The sequence below is a fragment of the Crotalus tigris genome, unplaced genomic scaffold, assembly GCF_016545835.1.
Source record: "Crotalus tigris isolate CLP2741 ecotype Arizona unplaced genomic scaffold, ASM1654583v1 scf7180000018485.2372832, whole genome shotgun sequence".
Lineage (NCBI taxonomy): Eukaryota > Metazoa > Chordata > Lepidosauria > Squamata > Viperidae > Crotalus > Crotalus tigris.
In genome coordinates, this window is record NW_024097033.1 from 2,080,299 (window position 1) to 2,106,411 (window position 26,113).

Genomic DNA, 26,113 nt, shown 5'->3' on the forward strand with positions numbered 1-26,113 from the left:
CTTTCATGCCTAAGGTGGAACTAGAATTCACAATCCCCGGGTTCTAACCTATAGCCACTCTTCCCAGCTATATATATCTTCTTGGTTTGCTTTTGGAGGGATTAAATGAAGAGACATTCCCATGTAAGTAATCCTGAGTTTCTGAAGGAAAAGTGAGGTATGTGTGTACCAAATAAATATTAGCTGAATATTATTGAATGATGAAAATCTCTGGCTAGAAGTTGGAAACATTTTCTTTAGAAAGTCAAGCCAAGGAATGAGGTGGGACATAAGCTTTTCTAGAAGCTGATATATACTGTACGTGTCAAACACATTACCTAATATTTCAACAAAAATCGAGCAGTGTAACACTTGAAGGCCTTGTGCTTGTTGTAAATATGTGGCAACCTCATCTTTGGTGAGCTGGATATTTTGAATTGTATCCTTCTAAATCACATTGAAAAAACTCATCTGATTCATAAGTAAAAATATGATTCATGAGTACAAATGTGAGGACATATCAAGGGAAGAAGCTATGGACAGGTTTTAAAGTTTTATTCCATTACTATAATGAACCCAAAAAACAAAGTGAAACAACAAACTACAAAATGTGTACAGCCCAAATTAATTCACCATAAAATGCAGCCTCTTTATTGTAGGTTACGGATGATAATTTGCCATACTGGTCCAGTGTGGCCTGGTAACTGTCACTGGCCCAAAGCCAGCATCTGGCTTCTGAGCCTAAAGGGGGACTGGAACCTGGGCTTTTCCACTCCTAGTCCAGCACTTCAACCACTACACCATACTGGCTCTCATATGTGTATGTCCAACAACAAAAATGTATCACTTCCAACAAACAATATATTTCTTGCAGATAATAAAATACACTATTGTTGCTACTTTGTTGTGATGTGTTTGTAAATAGTTTATGCAATCTTCTTGCAGCAGCTAGCTAGGTGGTCCACTTTTTCTTCAATTTCTTTACAGAGATGGCAATTGCTGACTTTTGCTGTCTTCTCAATTCTGGCTTTGTATGCATTTGTTCTTAAGGCTTGGTCTTGTGCAGCTGGAATTAACCCTTCTGTCTCTTTCTTCAATTTTCCCACTCTTAACCATTGCCAGGTCTTGCTGTTTACTTTGCCTGCTAGTTTTTTTTTTAAATGTACTGGCATGCAATACTTTGCCTTGCCATGTCTCTTTTCTGTTCATCATTTGATCTTTCTTATAGGCCCTTTTGGTTCCCGGGTTCCCTTGTGGTTATATCTACCATCCTATCCCCAGGTTGGACAGGATCCCAATGTCAGTAATCTTAAATTTGCAACAGACACTTTTAACATTCAGATTAAGCATAACATACATTGGCCAGGATGAGGTTCAAGAAATGTCCCACAATTCTTTCCTGCACCAGCCATTGTCTTTCTGCAAAGTGTCAAAACTGTCTGCATTTTAACAGTATTTATTACTCTATTACAAACAACTTTGCAGCATTTGTTATATTGTTTAGCCTTTATTGTTTTTAGTGTTGCCCTTATTGTACTGCATTTCTATTGTTTATTTGTCCAAATCTCCATTTCATCTGAGGAAAACTTTTTTTTTGTTTTAAAATTGACAAAATGGAATTCAAGCTGAATTCTGTATACTTAACTAATTTTATATGCTACATTGAATTTTACTAGTATATGCTATTGTTAAAATAAAAGGATTGTTTTCCTCATCTATTTGTAAAATATAACACAGCAATAAAATGTCTTCCATTTTCAGCTGACTTATAGATGACACAATTATAAAGAGTAGAATGGTATACTTAGAAGTAATTATGCATATATGGATAATGAAATTGGTGATTATAATGGACTTTTTCTTCTAGGCACAGACTGCCAATTTGGTGCTGGAAGATGGTACTAGGATGAGAGGTTACTCTTTTGGGCATCCATCCTCTACAGCTGGGGAAGTTGTATTCAATACTGGCCTTGCTGGGTAAGAGCACATAATCTGCTTTTCATACTGTCAGGATAATAAAATGGCATCCACATTAGAATGAGATGCTTCCCACCCAAAAGTTTGGAAAATTCTTTCTTTTTAACCCTTGAATTCTATGTGATCTCAATTGTTCCTAGTTCAGTTTGGTAAATCTCTCTCCCAACTCTCTAAATTTCTCTATGAACCACAAACTACATCTGGACTTAAATATTATTTCTCTTAGTCAGAAAAAAAGAAGATAATAATGCAGATGGCTTCCATAAACAGAGGGAGAGCTTAAACCAACCTGATGTTGCTTTCTTCTCTTTTGGAAGCCCTATGATTAACTTTCCATAGTCATGTTTGACTAAGCCTCATCCAAGAACAGGGGGAGTTGTGGCAGAAAGGAGCAGTGGCATTGGGAGGGTTGATTTTCTCTCCACAATTTCTCCAAGGAGAGGTAAAACATCCCATTAAGCTTCACTTTCTTCACTTTTCTTTCATCCTTTCTATATGCGATATTTGGAGAATTCCCTTTTCAAATTGCTACAACACTACAAATTAATGACTCACCAATGGGTTGACTTTCTTCCCAATTTCCTAATGAGGGGCTAGAGCAGGGGTGTCAAAGTGCCGGTGCATGGGCCAGACGCATCATCCGGAAGCCGCGCCCACCCCATTGCTGGTAATGGCAAAACTGTCCGATACGTCTCGCGATATTACATGACGTCGTGAGTTTGACATGTCTGGGCTAGAGTAATACAGCACCATAAAATTTTACTTCCTCATCTTCTACAAAGGCTATTTCTCTATGACATGTTTATTTGTTATTAATTTAACAAAAGTTTATTCAGTCTTGTTTTTTTTTAGTGTGACACAACCAGAGAGTCATCTCTACTGGACTTAATTCCTACCAACAGGCATAAAATTATAAAGGGGTTGAAGTTGCAGGAACTTTGGGGGAGAATGACCTTATCATACTGGAATTCAACATAATCCAGGAAAATAATCAAAGTCAAATTAGTGTCTTGGGCTTAAGAGAGCTGACCTCAACAAACTTAGAGAGAACTCAGGAAGGATTCCATGAATAGAAATCTTAAAGGGAAAAACAACACAAGAAAGTTGGGCAACTCTGAAAAATGAGGTTATAAAAGCTCAGTCTAATATAATACCACTGACAAAGTAAAAGCAAGAAACCCCAGATGAAACAGTAGGGTTGCATACAAAAATCTCTGATAATTGAAAGTTAGAAAGGACAAGTATACAAAATGGAAAGAAGGACACATAATTAAAACAGAATACCAGCAAATAGCCCAAATCTGCAAGAATGAAGTTAGGAAAGCATAGGCTCAGAATGAATGAAAACTTGCAACAAATGCAAAAAAGTTTCTTTCAACATGTGAAAAACAAGAAAAAAGTTAAGGAAACAACTGATCCACTAATGGGAGAAAATGTCAAGGAGGTGAGGAAAACAGAATTGCTTAATTCATTTGTTGCATCTGTCTTTATTCAAAAGGAAAAAATAGATCAATCCGAGCCATAGTGACACAATAGTTAGAATGTAGTACTGCAGGCTACTTTTACTAATTGCTGGCTGCCTGCAATTCAGCAGTTTGATCTCACAGGCTCAAGGTTGACTCAGCTTTCCATCCTCCCGAGGTCGGTAAAATGAGGACCCAGATTGTTGGGAGCAATATGCTGACTCTGTAAACTGCTTAGTGAGGGCTGTAAAGCATTGTGAAGTGGTATATAAGTCTAAGTGCTATTGCTATTGCTATCAAAAGCAGTACTGTAGATGATAGAAGAGGAATCCAAATCAAAATAGGCAAAAAAAAAAAGAATAAGAGAAAACTATTATAAGAAGTATTAATGGGTTTGTTAAAAAACAGATCATGCTAGACAAACCTTATTGCCTCCTTTGACAAACTGACTAAATTAGTGGATCAGGGAAATGCTATGAATATAGTTTACTTAGATTTCAGTAAGGCATTTGATAAAGTAGACCAGAGCCTACTACTTGGTAAGATAGAAAAGTGTGGGATATACAGCATCACCACCAGATGGATTTGCAACTGGCTGACCACACTCAATATGTAGTCCTCAGTGGAACTATGGCCACTCCACTAATGGAGAGAAACATGCAGTGGAATACCTCAAGTCTCTGTCTTCAGGCCCAGTTACTCTTCAACATCTTCATAAATGATTTAGATGAGTGGATAGAAGACCACACCAAGCTGGAGGAAATAGTCAACATTTCAGAAGATAGACCCAAAGTACAGAAGAATCTTGACAGACTTGAACACTGCAATTCAGTGGTGAGAAATGTATGGTTTTACACTTAGGCAAGAAAAACCAAATGCAAAGGTATAAAATAGGTGGTACCTGGCTCAACAGTAGTGATTGTGAGAGGAATCTAGGCATCTTAGTGGGCCACCACTTAAGTATGAAGCAGCAGTGTGTTGCAACTGCTAAAAAAAACCAATGTTATTCTAGGCTACACCAACAGAAGGATAGTATCAAAATATGTGAAGTAATAGTACCACTTTATACCTCACTGATAAGACCACACATGGAGTACTGCATTCAGTTCTGGTTACCACGATAGGAAAAAAAAAATGCTGAGACTCTAATAAAGAATGCAAGGAATAGCTCAAAGATGATTAGGGTTCTGGAGATTAAACTGTACAATGAATGAATGAGGGAACTAGGCATGTCTAGTCTAATAAAGAGAAGGATTAAAGGGTGACATGACAGCTGCTTTTCAATACTTGAAGGGCTCCAAAGCTCTTGATGGTAGGACAAGAAGCAATGAGTGGAAGTTCATTAAAGAGAAATTCAATCTAGAATTAAGGAGAAATTTCTTGACATTAAGAACAATTAATCAGCGGAATAGCTTGCCTTCAGAAATTGTGGGTGCTCCATAAGTGGAGTTTTTCAAGAGATTAGATAACCATTTTTGTGAAATGGCATAGGGTCTCCTGCTTGAGCAGGGGGTTGGACTAGAAGACCTTCAAGTTTCCTTCTGACCCCGTTATTCTATGTTCTGTGTTCTCACACTTTGAATTGTAACTAACTATAGAGAAGTATTTCACACATGTAGTTGACAAGTTTGTGATTCAGTGTCACCTGAACCCAGACAGTGTCCTAATAAAAATTAACATGTTGACCTATTTTTTTCAGCTAATTTCTGACACAGATAAACGTGCTTTAAAAGTCAGCATTCAAGGCTCAGAAACATAATAATCTTCTCATGTAATGTTACAGCAGATTTTTAAAACATAGTTGTACAGTTAAGTTATTCAAATACAAAAATCACCTCATGATTTAAGACTGAACCAGGACAATATTTCCACATCTTCCAGAAGGAGCCCACTCCAGATTTTTAAAAATTGTCTGCATCAGCAGCTCTTCACAGCCTAAAACTAATATTGAAAATTTTAAGTTTCCCCTTTCCTCTCTATAAACACAGGGGAAATAATTATACATGCATATATGTAATATGTACCTGTGTGTGAGAAAAGAGTTGGAAATGGATAAAAGCTCTAAAGGTAGAAATAAAAGAGAAAATTGGAATAATCTTCTGTCTTCTATCCAGCCAATGAATCTACCGTATTTAAAAACAAAGCTTACTGTTGTTGTTTTTTTAAACAAAATGAAAAACCTTCTACAGTTGAAAGGGTTTAGAAGGGTCTTACTAACCAAAAGGGTTAAGAATATATTTTTAGCTGAGTAATGGAAAGCCCAAAGAAAAAATGTTTGTGAAGTGAAAGTAAAGGGCATGCCTTTTAATAACATTTCTAATGAGAAAAGTTGCTACCAGATTCCTTCTTATTGTTTTCTACCACAGACCAAGCTACACAGTCCTTCTACACTGACTATTGGGGGAGATGTTGATAGAAATATTCGACTGAAATTGACTGAAAATGTTGCTGCCAGCCCCTTCTTCTCAGCTCAACAATCCTTCAATTAAAAAAAAAAAAAACTGGAGAAAAGAGGAAGGAAAATGTTTTTCATAGCATTTAGCAGATTCCCCTCCTTACCGCACTTCATTTAGTTTTTTCTGATTGCCTAATTTAGCTGCTGTAAAGCAACCTCCTCCTTCCCTCAGCACATTGCTTGTCAGGCTCAAAAACATTCTCTCCCCTGCTGCTCTTCATCAGACTTCTATGCTGTTATTAGGGTTAGCCCATTTAATTGCTTTTCATCTGGATTCCTAGTGAACTATTTTGATCTTGATTTATCATCTCTTTGGCTGTTCACCCTTGCCTGCCTTTCATTTGCCTTCTTTTATCTAACAATACAGAACTAGTGTTTGTGACTTCTATTTTTTCAGGTCTCTGCCACTTGTATCTTTGGTCTATTTAGTGCATCCTTGTTTTATTCATTTTTAGTTCATTCTAAAAAGGGATTTATAACAAAAACTGATTTAGTTAAATGAATTTAATTTAATTTAAAAAAAAATTGAATACTTTTACAGTATACTGTTTGCAAGGGAGCAAGCAATGCAAAACGTAGCTACTCTTCCAGACAGGGTGGACATTGGGTAAATCTCCTTAGGACTTACTACATTGCCTAGTTGCCCTGTCATCAGAACAAGATCCCAACTATCTTTCGAGTGCAGAAGTGACACTGTCAGCCTTTACTCACTTCCATGTCCTTGAAATTTGACCTCCAAATGTTTTTTCCTGCTATGCTTGGAAAATAATTTCCAATTGTCAACTTATGTGCTCTTGACCATTTCTCACAGAATATTGTCCTTCCTTGCAGGCTAACCCCAGAGTTAGTTGCTGACTCTGCAGATAGAAAACTGCTTCTGATATAAGAGGTTCTAAGACTTTCCTTTGTATCATCAGTGGTAAAACAGCACAGTAGCTTTGGGTAATATGTAGACAGTTATTGGTTCAAAACTCAGCAGAAATCTCTATATTTTAAAATTACTACTTTTTTCCTCCTTTCATCTTCATGTGACTTCAGTGCAGGGTTCTGCTACTTGTTTTGTCAGTTACATGTAATTTGGCCTTTAACACATCTTATTCTTTTATCCACCACCCTTTCAATTCCACCAATATATATATGAAAAACTGGTTTAAAATTATCTCTTTAAATGACTTTAAGTCAATCAATCAATCATACTCATTAATCATGTTTGTTAATCAAGGAGAGATGCTTATTAATTGAGAGCCAGTTTGGTCTAGTGTTTAAGGCTCCAGGCTAGAAACCAAGAAGCTGTGAGTTCTAGTCCTACCTTAGCCATGAAAACCAGTTGGGTAAACATAGGCCAGTCACTATCTCTCTGCCCAAACCACCTCACAAGGGTGTTGTAGGGAAAATAGGAGGCAGAAGTAGTTTTGATTATGTTTGCTACCTTGAGATATTTGTAAGAATACAGCCGGGATATAAATAAATAAATAAATAAATAAATAAATAAATAGATAAAGAAAGAAAGAAAGAAAGAAAAAGAAAGAAAGAAAGAAAGAAAGAAAGCACATTCAAAACATATTTAGGGTTTCTTTCACCTTTAAATGATATATGTTCAAATCCTCGTCAGCTTTTCTGTTTCCTTATTTCCACCTATCCTATGCTTTAGAAATATTTAACATGATGGATGAGTTCTTTCATCTGGAACGGAACTTTTAAAATACTGTAACTTAAGGAAACGCAGACCATTTGATCATTTTGGGAAGATAATTAAAGCATCACTGCCACATTCTGCACAAACTCTGCTTTCTTATCTGCGAAACCATCACACTATATACTTACTATAAAGTGCTCTCACTGGGATCAGTAGCAGTTACACTGAAGTACATAAATTTGGTTGCAAGGTTTTGCATCTGAAAATAATTATTTGTGGTTTTTTGACATGCTAAATACTAGTCCTTTTAATATACCTGCCAGCTCACAACCATTTCATATAGATCACAATGATGGAGAGCACTACTAATTTTTCTACCATGATGGATAATATATTTTGTTGCATTGCCACTGCCAAGTTGCACCTGAAGAATTAATTTCCCTTCAAGATGATGGTTCATTGGCAGAAATGTTGTTTGCAAACTATGCATGAGCTTGTTTTCAAATGCATTTGCTTCTCTGCTCCCCAAAGTGGATCTCAGTTTCATGCAGCTTCTCATGAACCAATCACTGTATTCAGAATATGTCTCATAGGAATCAATAACAGAGTTCCAGAGATTATGAGAAAGTACACCCTGCCAATTTGGAGGTTGGCCAGCTGAGTTTGCAAGAGCTGTTGAAAAGCATCCTTGGAACAATATAAATGCTGTGCTATAGGTAGTCCTCAGTTAATAACCATTTGTGGTCATTCAGAGTTACAACTATCAATCAGAATGGAGCTGGAAGGGACCTTGAAGGTCTTTTAGTACACACACACACACACACACACCCCTCCCCCCCCAAGCAGGAGATCATATACCATTTCAGACAGGTGATTGTCCAGTCTGTTCTTAAAAACCTCCAGTGATGAAGCGCCCACAATTTCTGGTGGCAACCTGTTCCACTGGTTAATTGTTCCTTGTTAGGAAGTTTCTCCTTAATTCCAGGTTGCTTCTCTCCTTGATTAGTTTCCATCCATTGTTTCTTGTCCTGCCTCTGGTGCTTTGGTGAATAACATGACCCCCTCTTTTTGTGGCAGCCTCTCAAATACTGGAATACTGGTATCATGTCCTTCCTAGTCATAGGATACTAAATAAGCAATCAACATAAATCATTATAGGATACTAAATAAAAGCAATCAACATAAATTATAAGATATAAACAACAAAGTTATAGTCATGCTAAAGGAATAGGTAATCAAAAAGATGAGAAGGATAATTGTAATACAGCCCTACTTGGTGGTTTGACATCCCAGGGCATAAGACAGTGTGGTGGAAATTAGTTGTTTAGCAGAGTGATGGCATCAGGGAAAAAACTGTCCTTGCGTCTAGTTGTCTAGTCTTAGCACTTATGACTGTTGCAGCATCCCCACAGTCACATGATCAAAAATTGGGTGCTTGGCAACTGGCCTGTATTTACAATGGTTGCAGCATCCTGGGGCCATTTGTGATCTTCCCAGCCAGCTTCCCACAAGCACAGTCAATGGGGGAAGCCAGATTTGCTTAATGACCACATGAGTCACTTAACAACTGCAGTGATTCACTTGGCAATGACAAAAAAGGCTATAAAACTGAACACAACTCACTTTACAACTGCCTTGCTTAACAATGGAATTTTTTTTTTGTCTCAGTTGTGATTGTAAGTTGAGGATTACCTTTATTGGGGTCATGTAGGATAAACCTAATGTAGCTGCACATGACGGGGTGTTAATACCAAGGCTAGAGCAATCCCCATTAGGAAGAACATAGAAACTGGAGTATAGGGAGGTATGTGGTCTAGCTACAAATTATAAAACCACATTTATTCAAATAGATATGTCAATTCTCCTTGTGAGATTTCCTTGTTGGCTGTAAGCTAAAACCAATATATTTCAAATAACTCTAAATAACTATACAACTGGTTGCAGTTATTAAGGAATATGTAAATTGTGCCTGATAAGTCTCTCATTAGTATTTTGCCAATATGGTTACAAGCCACAAGCTTGGGATGCTTTAAGTCATTGTGTTTCTCTGCTATCTTCACATTATAAATACTCAGAAAATATTTAGCCAATCTTTTGGGCCTGCACTAGCAAAAAGGCTGATCTTCCCTGCAAATATAGAGACCAATGATTTTTTTAAATACTGGATTTCATAGCATATCAGGGAGATGAAAATTCAGCAAATTTTAATGAGTATTGATAGGTACATGATATTCTGTAATGATTTTTGCTTTACTGAAATACTTTTCTGAAATATAGTAACAGACTGAAAGTAGAAATGCAATTGTGTATACATACTTTTATTTCAGTAACTCTTGGCACAGTGGCTATAATTAGAAAAAAAAGCATTCAAACTTAGTAGAAGATTAGGTGTGCAATAATAATTTATGTATTTCAAAACTGCCCAACTAACTTCAACAGTATTACTTTATTATAACCCTCTATGGTTACAAAAATCATTCATTAAAACTAAGGACCTAATTTGTTTTAGTCATTGGCAAAATCTGCATATAACAAAAATTACAAAATCATAGTCTGACATATTTCATGCCAATTGTTTAATCTGACATATCATTTCTCTCAATTGATTAACACATTTAATTGTTGATATCAGCCCACAACCAGTCTGGATTAGTTAAAGTGTTTTCTTGTGTGCAACAATCCATCTTTTCACAGGGAAATCTGCATTCCATAAAAATGCCTCTTGCAACTTGCTGATATTTGAGAAATAATATAGTAGTTCAATTATATCTAATTTAAATAACAATGAAATAAATTCTATTTAGCCTGTGTAAATCATCCTGAAGAATGCTGGTGCATTTGCAAAGACACCAAGAATATTTCATTTTTGAGCACTGTGATATATATATATATATATTCATATAAAAACGAGGCTCATGAGTTGGAGGGGAACATTTCTTAGTAGCTATCACTTGCACAAAATGTTGTATTAGACTGAATGGGAATTTTTCCCTTCAAATCTTTAGGTAGATATTGTTCACAGACAATTAATTGACTACAATTTCTTTCATCAGGCAATTTATCATAATTAATAGCCCAAAATGGCAATATTTAACTTCCTGTCTCCAGTTTAGAAAGTATTAATATTCCCAGCCAAATCAACAGTTCTACAAAGCAGCTAATCTGATTTCTTATATTCTGTCTTGCAGTTTGGCAGGGAGTATTAATTTTGTGTGGATTTTAATCTAGAAAAATAATTTCCTATTGTGCTAAATCCAGATACACTGAAAGTCTGACTGACCCCAGCTACCATGGGCAGATCCTCACACTGGTCAATCCCATCATAGGAAATGGTGGTGTTCCTGACACAGCTGCTTCAGATGAAATTGGCCTCAGCAGATATTTGGAATCTGATTGCATCAAGGTAAGTAACCCCCACAACACTTCATTCAAAACCCCCTTGTTTTATTTAAACAAAAAATTATGAATAGTCTTCGACTTGCAAACATTCATTTAGTATTGTCCAAAATCACAACAGCGTGAAAAAATGACTTATGGCCATCTTTCATCCTTATGACCATTGTAGCATCCCCCTGATCACATGATCAAAATTCTGACACTTGGCAACTGGCATATATTTATAATAGTTGCAGTAACTTGGGTCATTTGATCAACTTTTGCAACCCTCGGACAAGCAAAATCAATGGGGATGCCAGATTCACTTAATAACTATGTTACTAACTTCGCATTGTTTGTGCAAATGCAGCTTTGTTTACTCGTGCACTTGCCTTCTGCTTGTGTGGCCTGGTTCCCAACAGGGCATGGCCCAGTACTGGGGGTTTGGGGACCCCTGCTCTAGAACATGCCCATAGTAAAACAGACTTTCGAATTAATCCTTTACTGCCAAGTGTTATTTTAAAACACTTTTAAAACAGTTTTAGAGTCACATTTTCTTCACAGGTTTCAGGCCTACTGGTGCTGGACTACAGCAATGAATACAGTCACTGGCGGGCAGTCAAGACTCTGGGTGAATGGCTGAAAGAAGAAAAGGTGAGGCTTATATATTTTCTATGGAAAATATTTTTTAATAATGTTAGTAGTGATTTGTATTTTACTGTATTATAGAAATCAAACAAGACATCTCTTTTGTATTTTTATTTTGCTAAATTACAAAAACAATCTGGAAATTGTGTACTTTAGCAGACTTTTGCAGAGTTTTTATCCTTCTCTTTCTCTCTACAATAGTGGGGAAGAAAATAGCTTGACATTACAACATTTTTCCTGGTTCTGAGTCCAGAATCTTTGAGAGAAATTATGGAAATTATGTGTTATCAGTTCTACTTAACTTTATAAAATACACTTCCCTTTAAATCAGGGGTGTCAAACTCGCAACGTCACGTCACGTGTCGTGATGTATCGCAACTTTTTTTGCCATTGCTGGCCATGGGTGGGCGCGGTTTTGCTATGATGCATCCGGCCCACGGGCCGGCAGTTTGACACCCCTGCTTTAAACCCTACCTTCCCTAAGAAATGCATTTCCCAGGGTTCTTTTAACAGAAATACTGGCAAGTCAAAAACCTACATACCTTCTCTTGTGTTACTGATCATGTTAATGTTGTGTTATTTTGACTGGTTTGTACAGTAGATGAAAGTAAAACTATACAGGACTGAGATAAATCTGTGCCAGTTTGAAGTCTAGTTTTTATGACATTGTTGATTTATTAGTCATCATATCCTAAATATTTCTAAGTTGATGGGTTGCTTCTTTACCATGACTGAAAAAAAATGAAAGTCCATTTTTGATAGCAGCTTTCACTGAATATTAATGGACTTAAAATATTCAAGATATAGCACTGATTGGGTAGTTTAGTATGATATATAGAAATTTTATTTGTGTTATATTTATAATAAATGAATTAATTTCCATAATCAGATGGAATTACCAGAAGTCTCTATTTTTAATTTTTAATATGCTAGCATTTGCTTTTTTTCCCTCAGATACCAGCTCTTTATGGGATTGACACCAGGATGCTTTCTAAAATAATTCGAGACAAGGTAGACAAAACCAGGTTATTGAAAAATCCCTGTAGAGGGCTGTTATAACAAAACTTTCCAAATTGTTTTTGGATAAATAAAAACTATAAAATAGCTCCCAAACCTTTGATTTAATCATAATCTTCTCTAAGTGGATATTAAAGTAAAAAGCAAAATAAAAAATATTTTCTTTCTATTGATACTTTTCCTGAGCTAAATTGTCAAATTGCTTTTTCCTTGAAAACTGAAATTACCAAGATAAAAAAATGCTTCAAAAGGTTAAACTGAAATAATTTAGCACGTGAAAATAACAATCATAAACCTCCTTCAAATACGAAGTAAACCATACCTAGGACTTTTAACATTAAAATTCAAAGTGGTTTCTTGCTTAGTTTAAGCTGAGTTGAACTCTTTCACCTACATCCATTATATCTTGTAAAACAGAACTGTTTTTTTCTGTTTCTTGATCCTTTTAGTTTTTTTAAAAACTAGATATAAATGGGCTTTTGGACAGAATTCAAGGCAAATACATTTTTTCTTCTGTTTAAAGGAAGGGGCATGGGAATTATATCAAGTCAGGTCATGATGGCATTAAGCCCCATAGGTCTCTCTTCCAACTTTCCCCCCCAAAATCTGAAGAATTTGGGATTTTGAGATAATTCAGTCGGAATGGTGTTGTCTGTGACAGATTATTTCCACTCCTTATTTTAGTTGTCTAACTTTTTTTAGAATATATAGAAAGATTTAGTAACATAACTATTTTGATTTTTAATAGATTTTGGGTGCTTCACAAGGTGCTTAGTGCTGACTTGGAACCAGCTTTGGATTATTGCAATTACTTTATGTTGGATGATTTTGAGAATTTTTTTCTGACTTTGCTGTGATTTATGTAAGGCTGGGACAAAGGTGATGATTTCTTTGAAATGTAGAGTCATCACAGAATTGATTTGGCAAGTAGAAAGATAGTGGTATGAAAATGTCCTTTGTCCCTAGATATCTGATAACAATATTTTTTTAACTAAACAGGGAACTATTCTTGGAAAGATTGAATTTGAGGGTCAGCCTGTGGAATTTTTGGATCCAAACAAGAAAAACTTAATTGCTGAAGTATCAACAAAGGTAAAGATTCCATTCTCACTCGAGACATTGTTGAAGTACAGCAGTTCCTTCTGTTGTCCTACTCAATTTGATTTTCATGATGACGAGAATTTTGAAAGCTGTGTATATTGTACATGATCATGAGGCCTCAAGTACCATCATGGGGCCTCATGATCATGTGATTAAAACAGGCCAAATTTGGAAAGAAGGCCAGGCCATCAGTTTGTGATCTTTGTTTCCTCTGAAATGAATGATCTTCATCCCAGAAGTGGGGGAGAATTTCTTCAAGTTTCTTGATAACTTGGCTATGAAGGGAAAATGTCACAGAGAATTTTTTTCTGATATTATTACACAATTATAAAACTGTTGGGGGGGGGGAAACCTTTTGAATCTGTGGCTTTTGTCTTTGTTGTGATGAACCATTCTCTGTTTTATTTATTCACTGTTTTGTTTGAAAAGAAATATGATAGATTTTATTCATGTCCTGCTTCAAATTGGATGTCTTACTGAATGCCATACCCATGTTTTTATATGCTATAAATCTAGAATGGCTCATTTTCCCAAGTCTCTCCAAAATGTACTTGACAATCATGCTTACAATCACACGTATAATATTACTTCCAGATTAGAGAGAAAGATTAAATCAACCCCAATTTCCATTTGATTACATTTATTACAGTGAAAAGAGCCAAAACTTCTACTTTAAAAAATAGACTGTTTTTAAAAATAAAATGAAACTTTGCTAACACTTTCACTTCTGAAGACAATTACTCTGGACTCCCTTGAATTGCGCAACCATTGAAGACAGTGCAAGACTAACTAAATGAGAGAATTTATAGAGCAAAGGGAAATTCAAATGGGTCAATCGACATCGTTGATGCCCTCATAAGGGTTTTCCAGATGTTTCTATAGTAACTGTTTAACATAAGCTAAGTAGTTTATGGTTATGAAATGGTTATGTTGATGCTGATCTGATGATTTTATTTGTTTTATCTCAGCTGCCAATTATGTGTTTATTGTTAAGTTATTGTTTATGGTATTTTAAATTGTTATTAGTCACTCAGAGTTGTGGTTTTGAGTTAGCTGCCATATAAACTGAAATAAATAAATAACCATGCAAGCAAGCATGATCCTAAGGAAAATCAGCCTTAAGCATGAATTTAGGGAGGATATGATTTAATTATGTCTATTCATGCATCTGCTTAGAAGACTGATCTAGCATGGTAAAGGAATATATATGCTGAAATATTTAGTAAATAAACAATTTTGTGTGGATTTTGAAATAATGAAATATGCCAAAAACTAAATACAATGTTGTTATATTAGTTTTGGAATTACAAATATTAATTCTGTTTGTATAAAAGTATGGACTTAAGAAAACCTTCCAAAATCACTAGAAAAAGCAACACAATTTTGTTTGTTTATTTATTGCAATAATTTATGTACAGGATTGCCTTGTCCTAGGACTATTACTACTAATTGCAATTTTGTGTGATCTATTCCCTATTATGTTAGCTTAGAAAAAGGCAACGGCAAAAGGGAGGCTTATTGCCAAGTTCTGTCCTGCCAAGCGTAATAAGATGAACATTTTTCAGAAGAAAAAGAGTGGCACAATACAAATTTATAGGTATAGATCCAAAATCTGAAATAATTGCTGATTTTTTTCCAGAACACAAGCTAATTATTTTCCCAATGAAATTACCCTAAATTAATTAGAACTCCGATCTCAAATTGGTAATTTTTCAGTTAATTTTCCTGAATTAAAACAAATCCTGTTCCTTTCAATTCAGTATGCCCTGTGAATCCTTCATATAAGTGAACAGTAAGCTGTAACTGTGTAATACATTTTGCATTATCATGACAGAAATTAAATTAGCCTCCAATTTATGTATGTGTGTGTGTGTGTGTATGTATGTATGTATGTATGTATGTATGCAGATCTATACAGTAAGCTGGTTTCTTTGACATTTCCAGTTGCATAGATGTCATTTGTGAGGCCCATGGTTTAGTTCCCACGATCTTTAAGAAGCTTGGTTTTGGTACTATTGATAAAAATCCCATTCAAGAACATTCAACCTGTCTTCAGTTACAGGTTTATATTGAACCTGAAATGTCCCTGTTCATATAATTTTTAATGCTAAGGCTCTTTCTCCTGTTTCCATTCTTCTGAAGAACTTGAGATCTCCTCATATTTGTTTTTAACCTTAAGACTATTGCACCCAGAGATGAGTATGTTGGAATGAGTATTGGATAGAATATTGGACAGAAAAGAAGCTCAGTTCATCCAGTAGGACATACAGCTGAGGGAATAAATTTAATGTTTTGCCAAATGGCTAGCTGGATTATTTTCACAAGTATATGTAGTATTGATTTCTTTTACCAGGTAAATGAGTATTCTATTTGGTATCTTTTAAAAAAATACTTAAAGGGTATAAAATGAAAAGAAGATTCTTTGAGATCTAAAAATATGTTCCAGTTTTAACTAATTCACAGAATCAATTATCAGCAAAAGTGGATGCTGTTGATAATCTGTGCCAATACAAAAAATGAGTGCCAAAAAGATACTGAAAATAGCAGGTGTAGATGTGAGATGAACAAAATTCCTGTGATCCCATTATCTTTATAACTTTGTTTTATAGAGTTATAAAGTAGCATCACAAATAAAACTGACAATTAACCAAACTCTTCAATTATAGGACACAATGATCTTTGTTTGTTTATATTTATAATTTAGAATTATAAGGCCACCGAGCCCAGTACCTTCTCAATCAAAAAATGGTTTTCACATAAATCAATTTATGATAACATTTATGATTTTTTATTATCAATAATAGGTTAGAAGAGTCTGATAATATTTTTAAAGAGGCAATAGGCAACTCTTGTCAGAATATATTGAAACTGCAACAAATTATTTAATTTTCCTTATTTCTTTTTCTGCATTTTCAAAGTCTGAGGACTACAGTAAATTTAATAATTTCCTTGACATTTCAAAGGTCTGAGGTATGAATGAAGGTCAGGTTAGACGTGATAGAGGCTTGTCTGTATCTTTTTTTTCCCTTTTAATCTGGTTACCCATATAGGAAGATTGAAAGTTTTACCTCAAACAGTGTGAACAGACCAGGAATGATAAATCTTAGTTCTTTCTGTTTCTTTGCATCAGGCAGTAGTTGTCCTTTACTAAGCAACATTTGAAAAAAGGAATGTTGTATGGGATCTTTTTGAAGTTATATTAAATGCATCTCTTGGAGGTTCATGACATTACTGGTGCAAGTTCATTTGTGCCATTTCTGCATATCAAGGAACTAGAGATTTCAGCCAAAGATGTAAATGTAAATTATGTCAGAACTGTCACAATAAGACCTCTTCTTTCCTCATAATAGGAACCATAAAGGTATGAGTCTATAGCTGTTGTCTGGGAATCATTGAGACCTCCTCTGGCATGTAGCTTTGGCATTCCAGATGCATTGGAGATTGAGGGGACTGCTCAGTATTGTATAGTGCAATAGAGTTCTGGATGCGGCCCAAAATTGATTGCAGAGAAGACTTCACTTTACTAGTTCACATGTTCTCTTTAGGTCTGCTTCTTTCTTTTCCTCTGAGAAGCTTCTATTTTTCTCCAGAATAGTGGTAATTCACCTGTGAAATGATTCGGTTAGGAGATTATCATCTTTTCATGAAGCCTTCCAGCTGTGAAATATTGGTGTGCCAAAAGAGCCTGATTAAAAGGTGGTTATTAAAAAGATAAAAATAGTTTGCTCAGCAGTAGATCAGACATGGACTTTGGGAAAATGTGCACTTAAAATCACAGTTGTCTTAGGTCCAATGGATTTGATGAGGATGAGGAATGCTGACTTGGTTATTGCTGGAACAGAAACAAAATATAGCCAGCTTTAGGAACTACCAATAACTTGTCAATTGATCTATATCAATGTGGGGGCAGTAAAGGTGAACATGGAGCAGATGATGATAATTTTGCACAAAGTTCCTGAAAAAGCAGAATTCTGTTTATAATTACATCAATCATGATTAGAAGATTATTAAAACATGAATGAAAACATAGAATAGGATAGAATGAATTCCTTTTTACTTTACTCCTAATATTAGAAGACAGCCATTCAGTGAAATTAACATTGGGCAATAGATTCAGAAAAGATTTTCAAAAGGATTTTTTGGTGTTTTTTACACATTACATAATTTCCATGAAGATCTCCTATATAAGATGTGATGAAATGATGGCCATAGATATGTAAAAGAGATAGATGGCTCTTCTGTAGCCTTGTGCCCACCAGATATCTTGAATTACATACGCTGTTATCTGTAGCAAAGACAGCTACTTTGACTGGAGCCAAGAAAAGTTCTAACTGAGTATAAAGTGGGTGGGTTGTTGCTAAGGAAAAAAAAATGTAAAGGAGGAATACACAGTATTTTAGTTATGGTAGCTAAATATTGTCTGTACTGTGCTTTTTATTCTCTTAAACTGCTCTGGATTGAGGAAGTGGTAATTCACATAAATTAAATTAAACTTAAAAATGGTATGTTTGAATATCTGGAAAGGATTTATAGTAGAGGATAGAGGGAGCCTCTCTACACATGAAGTGGATCTGCATAGCCATTCCAGTGAAGACAAATCTGGAGTAGATGGCTCCTCATTCTCAACCAATAGGACTCTACTTTCATTATTCATGCTAAAAAGATAAGGTAGCAGTTTAAAATATTAAAATATGACATTCTCAGTGCTACCTTCCTCTGTAATTGCATAGATCTTTGGGGCATTTCAGTAGGTAATGAAATGAAAAAAAGATTGAAATGGATGCTGGGAAAATCACTTCTGCTTCTCACAGTAGCTTCTGCTACTACTAATACTATTACTGCTTCTCTTCCTCTATCTCATCCTCCCTTTTGTGACAGATAGACTATAGGGATGAAACTAATTGGAGCCATACAGATGTGAACCCTAGAAGAAGACAATAGCAAGTCATTATAGTATTGTTTCTGAGAGTCCAATTCAACTAAAGGAAGAGATTAATTTATACCTCTATCTATACCTGTATGTATAAAGGACCTCTCAATATGTTTGTAGCATGAGCTACATCCCAAGGTATACAATGGGGCAACCTTCCTCAAGCTGAGGAAGCCTTCATTCTTCCAGACTTTGAATTAAAGCTTCTTTGTTGGGGATTGTCTATGGCATGCCATAAGCCTCTTAATAGAAGAGAACCAGAATATATAAGTTACATTGCAGAAGATGATGACTTTCAGAGAGTACTGTTTGTATATAAGTTACATTGCATTGACTTTCAGAGAGTACTGTTTGTCAATTAAAAACCCCAGATAAATTCAGGTGTAATTCAGATAAAGCAAAATTAATCAAACACTTTGAATTAATGTTGACTCTGTCCTAACTTCTTTATTTGTTCATCTGATTTATATACCAGTAGCTACCCATCTGATAAATGTGACTCTGGGTGGCATAAGAAACCAGTTTAAACAATTAAACAACAATTAAAAAAGAGTTGAATTTGGTGTGAGTTATTTGCACCTGATGCAAATCTCTAGTTAACAAATAAGCATACAATAATGTTTTTCTTTTTCCTAACATATGTGAAGGAGATCAGAATATATGGCAAAGGAAATCCAATCAAAATTGTAGCTGTGGATTGTGGATTGAAGCACAATGCTATTCGTTTGCTAGTAAAGGTAAATCAACATATTTCTTAAAAAAATATTGACTCCTTTTTATGTATCTCTGGGTTTATTACTTTGTTCAGGACTAACTGGAAAGCTCGGTTTGCTAATTTCTCAAACAGTATTTTATTGACATTGCAGCAATCTGAAATGCTGACATTGACATATTAAAATCTTATTGGAGTTGATAAAATCTACTGATGTTTGAATGTGTGTGTATTTGTATGTGCATATGGACACATTAATGGAGAAAAGAAGGAGTCTTCTCATGATGGGTGACCATACTGAGAAAGCCAACAACTGCGACCACTACAAAGATGTGCTCCACTTATATGAGGGGCTCATACTTATATGTGTTTTCACTTTATTTTACCCTGGAAACAACCTTGCGAGGTTAATATTTATTTTAAAGACTTTATTTTAAATACATTACAGCTAGACTTTGTTCAGCGACTACCTTAGACAGTGACTGTTTGCAGTTACAATGGTGATGAAGCCAATCTTTGGTTTCACAACCAACTTTGATGCCAATCCTCTTATGGATGATCTTTTCTGGCCTGCAAAGCAAAGGAAAACGAGTAAAATCATGAACACCCTCGCAGTTTCACTTAACTACTGCTTCACCTAATGACTGAATTGCTAGTCCCAATAGTGGTTGCTAAATGAGGACTCCCTTTATTTGAGAACAATTAAATATATATATTAAACCCATATTAAACAAGAACTACCTCTTTGTATATATTTAACCTTTACCTCTAGCATATAGTTAATCAAGAAGTCTTTATGGAGAAATGCTCTAGTAGTGGGATACTATTTAATACTGTGGTTATCTCTAAAGGTGAATATGACATGTAATTATTTATACTTCATTTTCAGAGACAAGCACAGTGATTAAGAATAGAGAGAGAAAACTATCCTTTTTTCCATTTGCTTGCAACCAGCCAAATCTAAGCGGGCTGTATTAGAATGGGTTTTTCTCATATTCATACTCATTATCCTGTTAGCTGCATCATGCATAATCTAGTTAATTGCCTAACAGCCTTTGATGGTATCCATCCTCTTTTGTTGTCAGAGAGGTGCTGAAGTTCATTTAGTGCCTTGGAATCATGATTTTACCTCAATGGACTATGATGGACTTTTCATTTCTGGAGGCCCTGGTGATCCAACCCAAGCACCAGAACTAATTGAAAATGTCAGGAAGGTAAAGAGTGTATATTGGAATTAATGTTTTTGTTATGATGATGTTGACTTACATTACCCATGGTTTGTTTCTTTATTTGCATTTCATTAAAACACTACCCTTGAAATAAAGATGAAGAAAGTGGTGGATTAGAGCAAAACACTATAAAAGGAGGCATGAAGACAAGTCATTAAAGGCACCCAGAAAAAAAACTAAAGATTATAATTACAGGCGAACAAACCTACTGATACAAAATGGAGAAAAGTTTAACTCTGGAAGAATTCAAGAATACTGTATCTGGCAATAATATGCTCAGAACTTTCTCTCAAGATTGTGCACTACTATAGAAATGGGTTTTAAAAAGGAGGTAGAATACAACTGAGAATCAGTCTGTTTTGGATAGGGATTTTAAAATGACAGTCTACAGTAATGATATGGATGTTACACAGGATTTACAAATGAAACCGGCTGATGTTTTAATAGCTAAAAGGGATACACAAATAAATTACAAGAGTGACTTGGATATGTAGAGTTAAACTCAGAAGAATGACCTGGACAACTTATCTTGGACTTACAAAGGAGATGTGTAATGAAAGAATTTCTGAGAAAAGATCAAGAGAAAATGAAAATAAATCAGATTTTGAGACAATACTTAAAAGGAATAAACATTTTAAAATGATTTTTAAAGCAGAAATAGGGAATATAACATTGGGTTAATTGAATAAGGTTAAAATATATGTTTTGTCTAGCAGCTTTTAATGAGTTTTTCTTGACCAGGATTGAGGCTTTAAATATTTGGTTATAGATAAGATGTGAGTAGAAGACATTTCTCTGTGTTTTAGAGAAAGTAGTATGCTCATTTCTTCTTAAAAATTGAAGGAAATTGTTAAACTTGTGAAGGAGTTTCTGAAAAGAGATGAAAAGAAAATGATGAGAAATTAAGTTGTGAGACAATATTTGAAGGGATTAAAGATCAAAACTTTCAATCTGTTTTTTCTGATAGATCTTAATGGATTTTTTTCTTGATTAAGTTTGAATGATGAGGCTTAAAATTGTTTATAGATATGAGATGAGATATGGGAAGAAAATATTTTTTGTTTTATTGTTTTATTTTTAGAGAAAAAGTATTACTACTGTATGTTGGGAAAAGGAAAGGAATATGAAAATGATTACAATACATTGGTAATATCCAAGGAATAACAGAAAAGACAAGGGGTATTTAAAAAAAAACTTAAATACCTGTTTTTGTTTTACTGATTATTCAGGTTTTTTATTTATTGTATAAACCACAACAAATTGGCAGTAACTCTTCAAAAAATGAGCATACAATCTATTTCTTTTGTCAACTGAAGACTTTGTAAGATGATTAAGAAGCAGTAGTTAGAATGGAGCAAATGGTTCAAAATGTTGAAAGGAGTATTAAAGGTTGCATGCTGTCAGCATGTTTATTTAATTTATATGCAGACTATATTATAAGAAGTATAAAACTAGAAGAAATAGAAAGTGCAGCTAATGTTACTGGGAAAAATACCAGTGATCTCAGATATGCTAGTGTACACCTCAGTGGCTGGCTGTGAGGAAGATAAGGAATTTTTTGTTGAAGGGGAAAGAATACAATACAGAAGCTAGAATGCTGCTAAACATATCTGTAACAATCTGCAAGATTACAGTATGTCAGCAAGCAATGCCAACTCAGTAGAAGTAGATAGAGAAGAAGGTGGAATAATAATAGACTTTATTTTCCTAATTTCACAGGGAATATTAAATCACCAAATAGCATTCTGAACAATTGAAATATATATAAGAAAAAATGAATTTCTATTACTTGGATAAATAGTCAGAATACTCAAGTGCCCAGAAAGCACAATAATAAAAATTGTATTGCCGAGGCTATGATTTTAACATATGATTATGAAAACCAGATCATCAGAAAGGATGATCAGGGAAGAATGAATGCTTTGTGATGCTGGAGAAAATTGCTGAGAATACCTTGTATCACAAGAGGAACAAGTATTTGGAAGCACTAATAATTGAGCTAATCTTGAGTATTTTGGAAAATATTTGAAAAAAATCAAAAGCAACGGAAAAAGAAGCTGAAAGATAAGATAAAAAGAGGTTAAGAGAAGGCAAGGTTGCTAATACTAATAACATAAACAGGAGTGTAGAAAAAGACAAAACAGCAGTTACTATACTGACAGTTCTGGTAAACTGATGTCCACTGAATCACAAAAAATTGGAACCAAATGAACAGCAAATGATCTTCTTCAAAAATGTATTTTCCTAAAATTGTTTTCAACAGACTAAAGCAGCAAACAAAATTCTAAACAACTGAAATGTACACGAAAGCAGAGTGATTGAAATATGTAGCACTAATATGGTAAAACAATACAAACTTTAATCTGAATGGTTGCTAAACAGTTTATTAACTGATACTACACTGCAATCACTTATAATCTCACAATCTATGCATTTTTTTAAATGTCAAGTTCTCGCATCCTACTTCAATAGTGGTAGTGGTGGTGGACACAAGAACTAGCCCTCTTCAAATTAGGATTGTTTGCTCTGCTGCCTCTACAAGACCGCTACATGAAAATGCATGAAACACTAGCCTTCTTTAAGGCAGATTTTCTGCCTCTCTTTGAACTAAAAAAGGCGCCCTGATGCAATTTCCCTTTCCATAGTTATTAAATATGTGCAAATTACTGTCAGGGAAGAAGCTGGCAATATCATTTTAAAAAGGGAATTGTTTAGAAATCAATTTAAAATACTGCCTATAACCAGAAAGAATTTTTTTTTTTTGTTATCTCAGCAGGTGAAAGCTCATTTTTAGTCATTTTTGATAGCAGTCTTTCCTGTCTAGGTTCTTAAAAATGATCGCCAGGAGCCTTTGCTTGGAACCAGTATGGGGAATCTCATTACTGGATTAGCAGCTGGGGCAACATCCTACAAAATGGCCATGGCAAACAGGTATGAGTCATATATGTGCACATATTCAAGAACCAAGAGACAAGAGTGTTTTTAATGATCATCCAGCACGAATCTTTTTGAGAGAAACCCAGTCAAAGTATTCCATGTTTACTAGAAAGCAATTTATGTACCTTACGAGAATCATGTCTTTTGCTACTTACGTGCAGTTTTTTCCAAAGCTGGTGTCTGGCCTAGGCTTGTTATTCTTTTATGTTACAGGTAGTCCTCAATTAACAGTTGTAATTGGGAATGTGAATTCCATTGCTAAGTGAGGCAGTTGTAAAACTTGATGTCACATGGCTGTGCTTCCAGTTGCAGTTGTTAGGTGAAACCCATGTGGACGTTAAATGCTTTTTGTGACTTCCTGCTGGCTTCCCATTGACTTGTGGGAACCATGTGGGAAAGTCATAAACATTGATAATTTGTGGAATGCTGTAACTATCATAATTGCCAGCGGTTGCCAAATACCTGACTTGCAATCATGCAATGACTGTAACCTAAGAACCCACCATAAGCTTCCTCATTCAACACCATTGTAGCTTCGGATAGTTGCTGAGGAAGAGGTCATTAAATGAGGACAATCTGTTAATGGCCAGACAGAAACCCCTGAAACTCTCTGTCAAAACTCTCTCTTGTGGTAAGAGTACAGTAGACAGACCTGCTGGAGGACAGAACTAGTAGCATATGATAGTTATACAGAGGCAAAACAATGATTCCAAGAGCACTTAAAAGATGCAGAGTTTGAACAACACTTTTTCTTTTATGATATACATTTTACTTAGTGACAAATCCCATTTGCCAAAAATCTCCACCCATTTTAGTCAGTAACTGTAGCATTTGCAGTTACCCTTGTCCCATTCAGTGCAGTAGCCATAGCAACAATTGGCCCCTTCACTGCCAAAAAGCAAATAATCATGCAAAAGACATCTAGTGAAGAAGTTGCTATGATTTTAGAAGCTCATTTTATGGATCTTGTGTAGTTTGTTTCCATTATGTCCCTGAAATTTGTTTTATTTAAAAGTTATCATGGTTAATTGTGTTGGCCTTGTGGAAAAAAAACTAACAAAGATTGCAAAGACACCAAATGACCAGAATATAACATGGAGAAATAATTTTATTTTAGCTATAACATTTTTCCTGCATAGTAGCAAACTGAAGAATTTCTGGCCTTTAAATATGATTAAATGTAGTGCTTTGCTGCAGAAAAATGTTCCCGCATATTTATTCTATAGTACTATTTCTCATTCAATTTATTGAAATAAAAATTCCTTTCAACTATTTATTTCAAAACACAATATGGAAAGGTTCTCAGACACGAAGTGTGATGTTCTTGGCCTTTGTTTAACAAAGTCACCACAAGAATCATGGGCTCTCCTGTTTCTCAGTGAGCAGCCATTTTTATAGGGTTATGCAACTTTCCTGACTTCCCATGCTTCATTCTTGGAAAGGAAAATGTCACCAAGGAGTTTTTAACAGGCTGCTGAGTAGGAGAGCCAGTTTGGGATAGTGATTAAGGCATCAAGTTAGAAGTTAGCCAGTCATTAATTCTACTCACTTTAGGCACAAAGCCAGTGGGTGACTTTGGGCCAGTCACTCTCTCTCAGCCCTAGGAAGCAGGCAAGGGCAAACCACTTTTAAAAATCTTGCCAAGAAAACTTCAGGGGCTAGTCCAGGCAGTTGCCAGGAGTCAACAATGATTCCAAACCACTCCCACACAGAGACAAAAAAGTGTGAGAAACAGGAATGCTTCAGAATAATTAGTGTGATTTATGTAATCCCATTTTCTTTCACTTCCTCCAATAAAATAATCTCAAAAACAGCTCTCAAAAGAAATTTTATAGACATTTTCAAAAAACTTGAGAATAAGATAATAAAACAGGCTCTTTCACAAAGGGAAGAAAACTTTTAAGAAATAGCAAATCAAAGTTTGGCAGAATATCAATTAACTGTGGTAATCTTCCCTTGCCTTTCCCTCCCTACATGTGATTTCCTTACCAAACCATTCCTTCTCTCCCTGATTCTTCAGGGGACAGAATCAGCCAGTTGTGAATGTCTTAAATGGACAAGCTTTCATTACTGCTCAGAATCATGGATATGCAATTGATGGCAACTCTCTCCCTTCAGGCTGGAAGCCTTTGTTTGTGAATGCAAACGATCAAACCAACGAGGTAAGATTTCTTTCTCTGGATAATCTGAAGGATTTGATGAGACAGGGTGGATGTCTGCTCATCAAAGAACAAGCTGGCATCAATATTGCTTGGATTATCAGTCCCATGAATTCTTAAAGATTATGGTATCTAGGCATATGACTTCCTATTCATCTGCATGTATATTGGAAAGGGAAAGGGAGAGAGGAGAAATGCTTCTAGGCATGGTGGTGATCCCTCTGTAACTAGTAAAACTCTGGTGCATTTTATAGAGCATGCTTGATGAAAACTGAAGTTGCAGCAAGGCATGGGAAAAGAAACATGAAGTTATTTCTGTTCCTTTGAAAGTTATTCAGAAGTGCAACTTGCATTCATTGGAACTTTTTTTCGAAAAGTAGCTAGTAGTATTTCTCTTAGCAAACTAGGGTTTCTTTTTAGATTCTGGACCCAATATTCATAGGTGATTCTCCTATAATAGAAGTAGAATTGGGTAATATTTCTGTTAGGATTTTA

The 26,113-nt window shown here is 35.2% G+C and overlaps 1 protein-coding gene across 1 annotated transcript in view; it reads left to right on the forward strand.

Annotated features, from left to right (window-relative positions):
- The window catches only part of CPS1 (carbamoyl-phosphate synthase 1), a 152,421-nt gene that overhangs the window by 12,132 nt on the left and 114,176 nt on the right, over positions 1 to 26,113 (forward strand). The window contains exons 2-10 of the mRNA XM_039352969.1: positions 1,847 to 1,956; positions 10,769 to 10,913; positions 11,450 to 11,539; positions 12,488 to 12,544; positions 13,550 to 13,642; positions 19,229 to 19,318; positions 20,379 to 20,507; positions 23,347 to 23,453; positions 25,480 to 25,621. Of these exons, the coding sequence (XP_039208903.1) occupies positions 1,847 to 1,956; positions 10,769 to 10,913; positions 11,450 to 11,539; positions 12,488 to 12,544; positions 13,550 to 13,642; positions 19,229 to 19,318; positions 20,379 to 20,507; positions 23,347 to 23,453; positions 25,480 to 25,621 (963 nt within the window). The remainder of the gene's footprint in view (positions 1 to 1,846; positions 1,957 to 10,768; positions 10,914 to 11,449; positions 11,540 to 12,487; positions 12,545 to 13,549; positions 13,643 to 19,228; positions 19,319 to 20,378; positions 20,508 to 23,346; positions 23,454 to 25,479; positions 25,622 to 26,113) is intronic.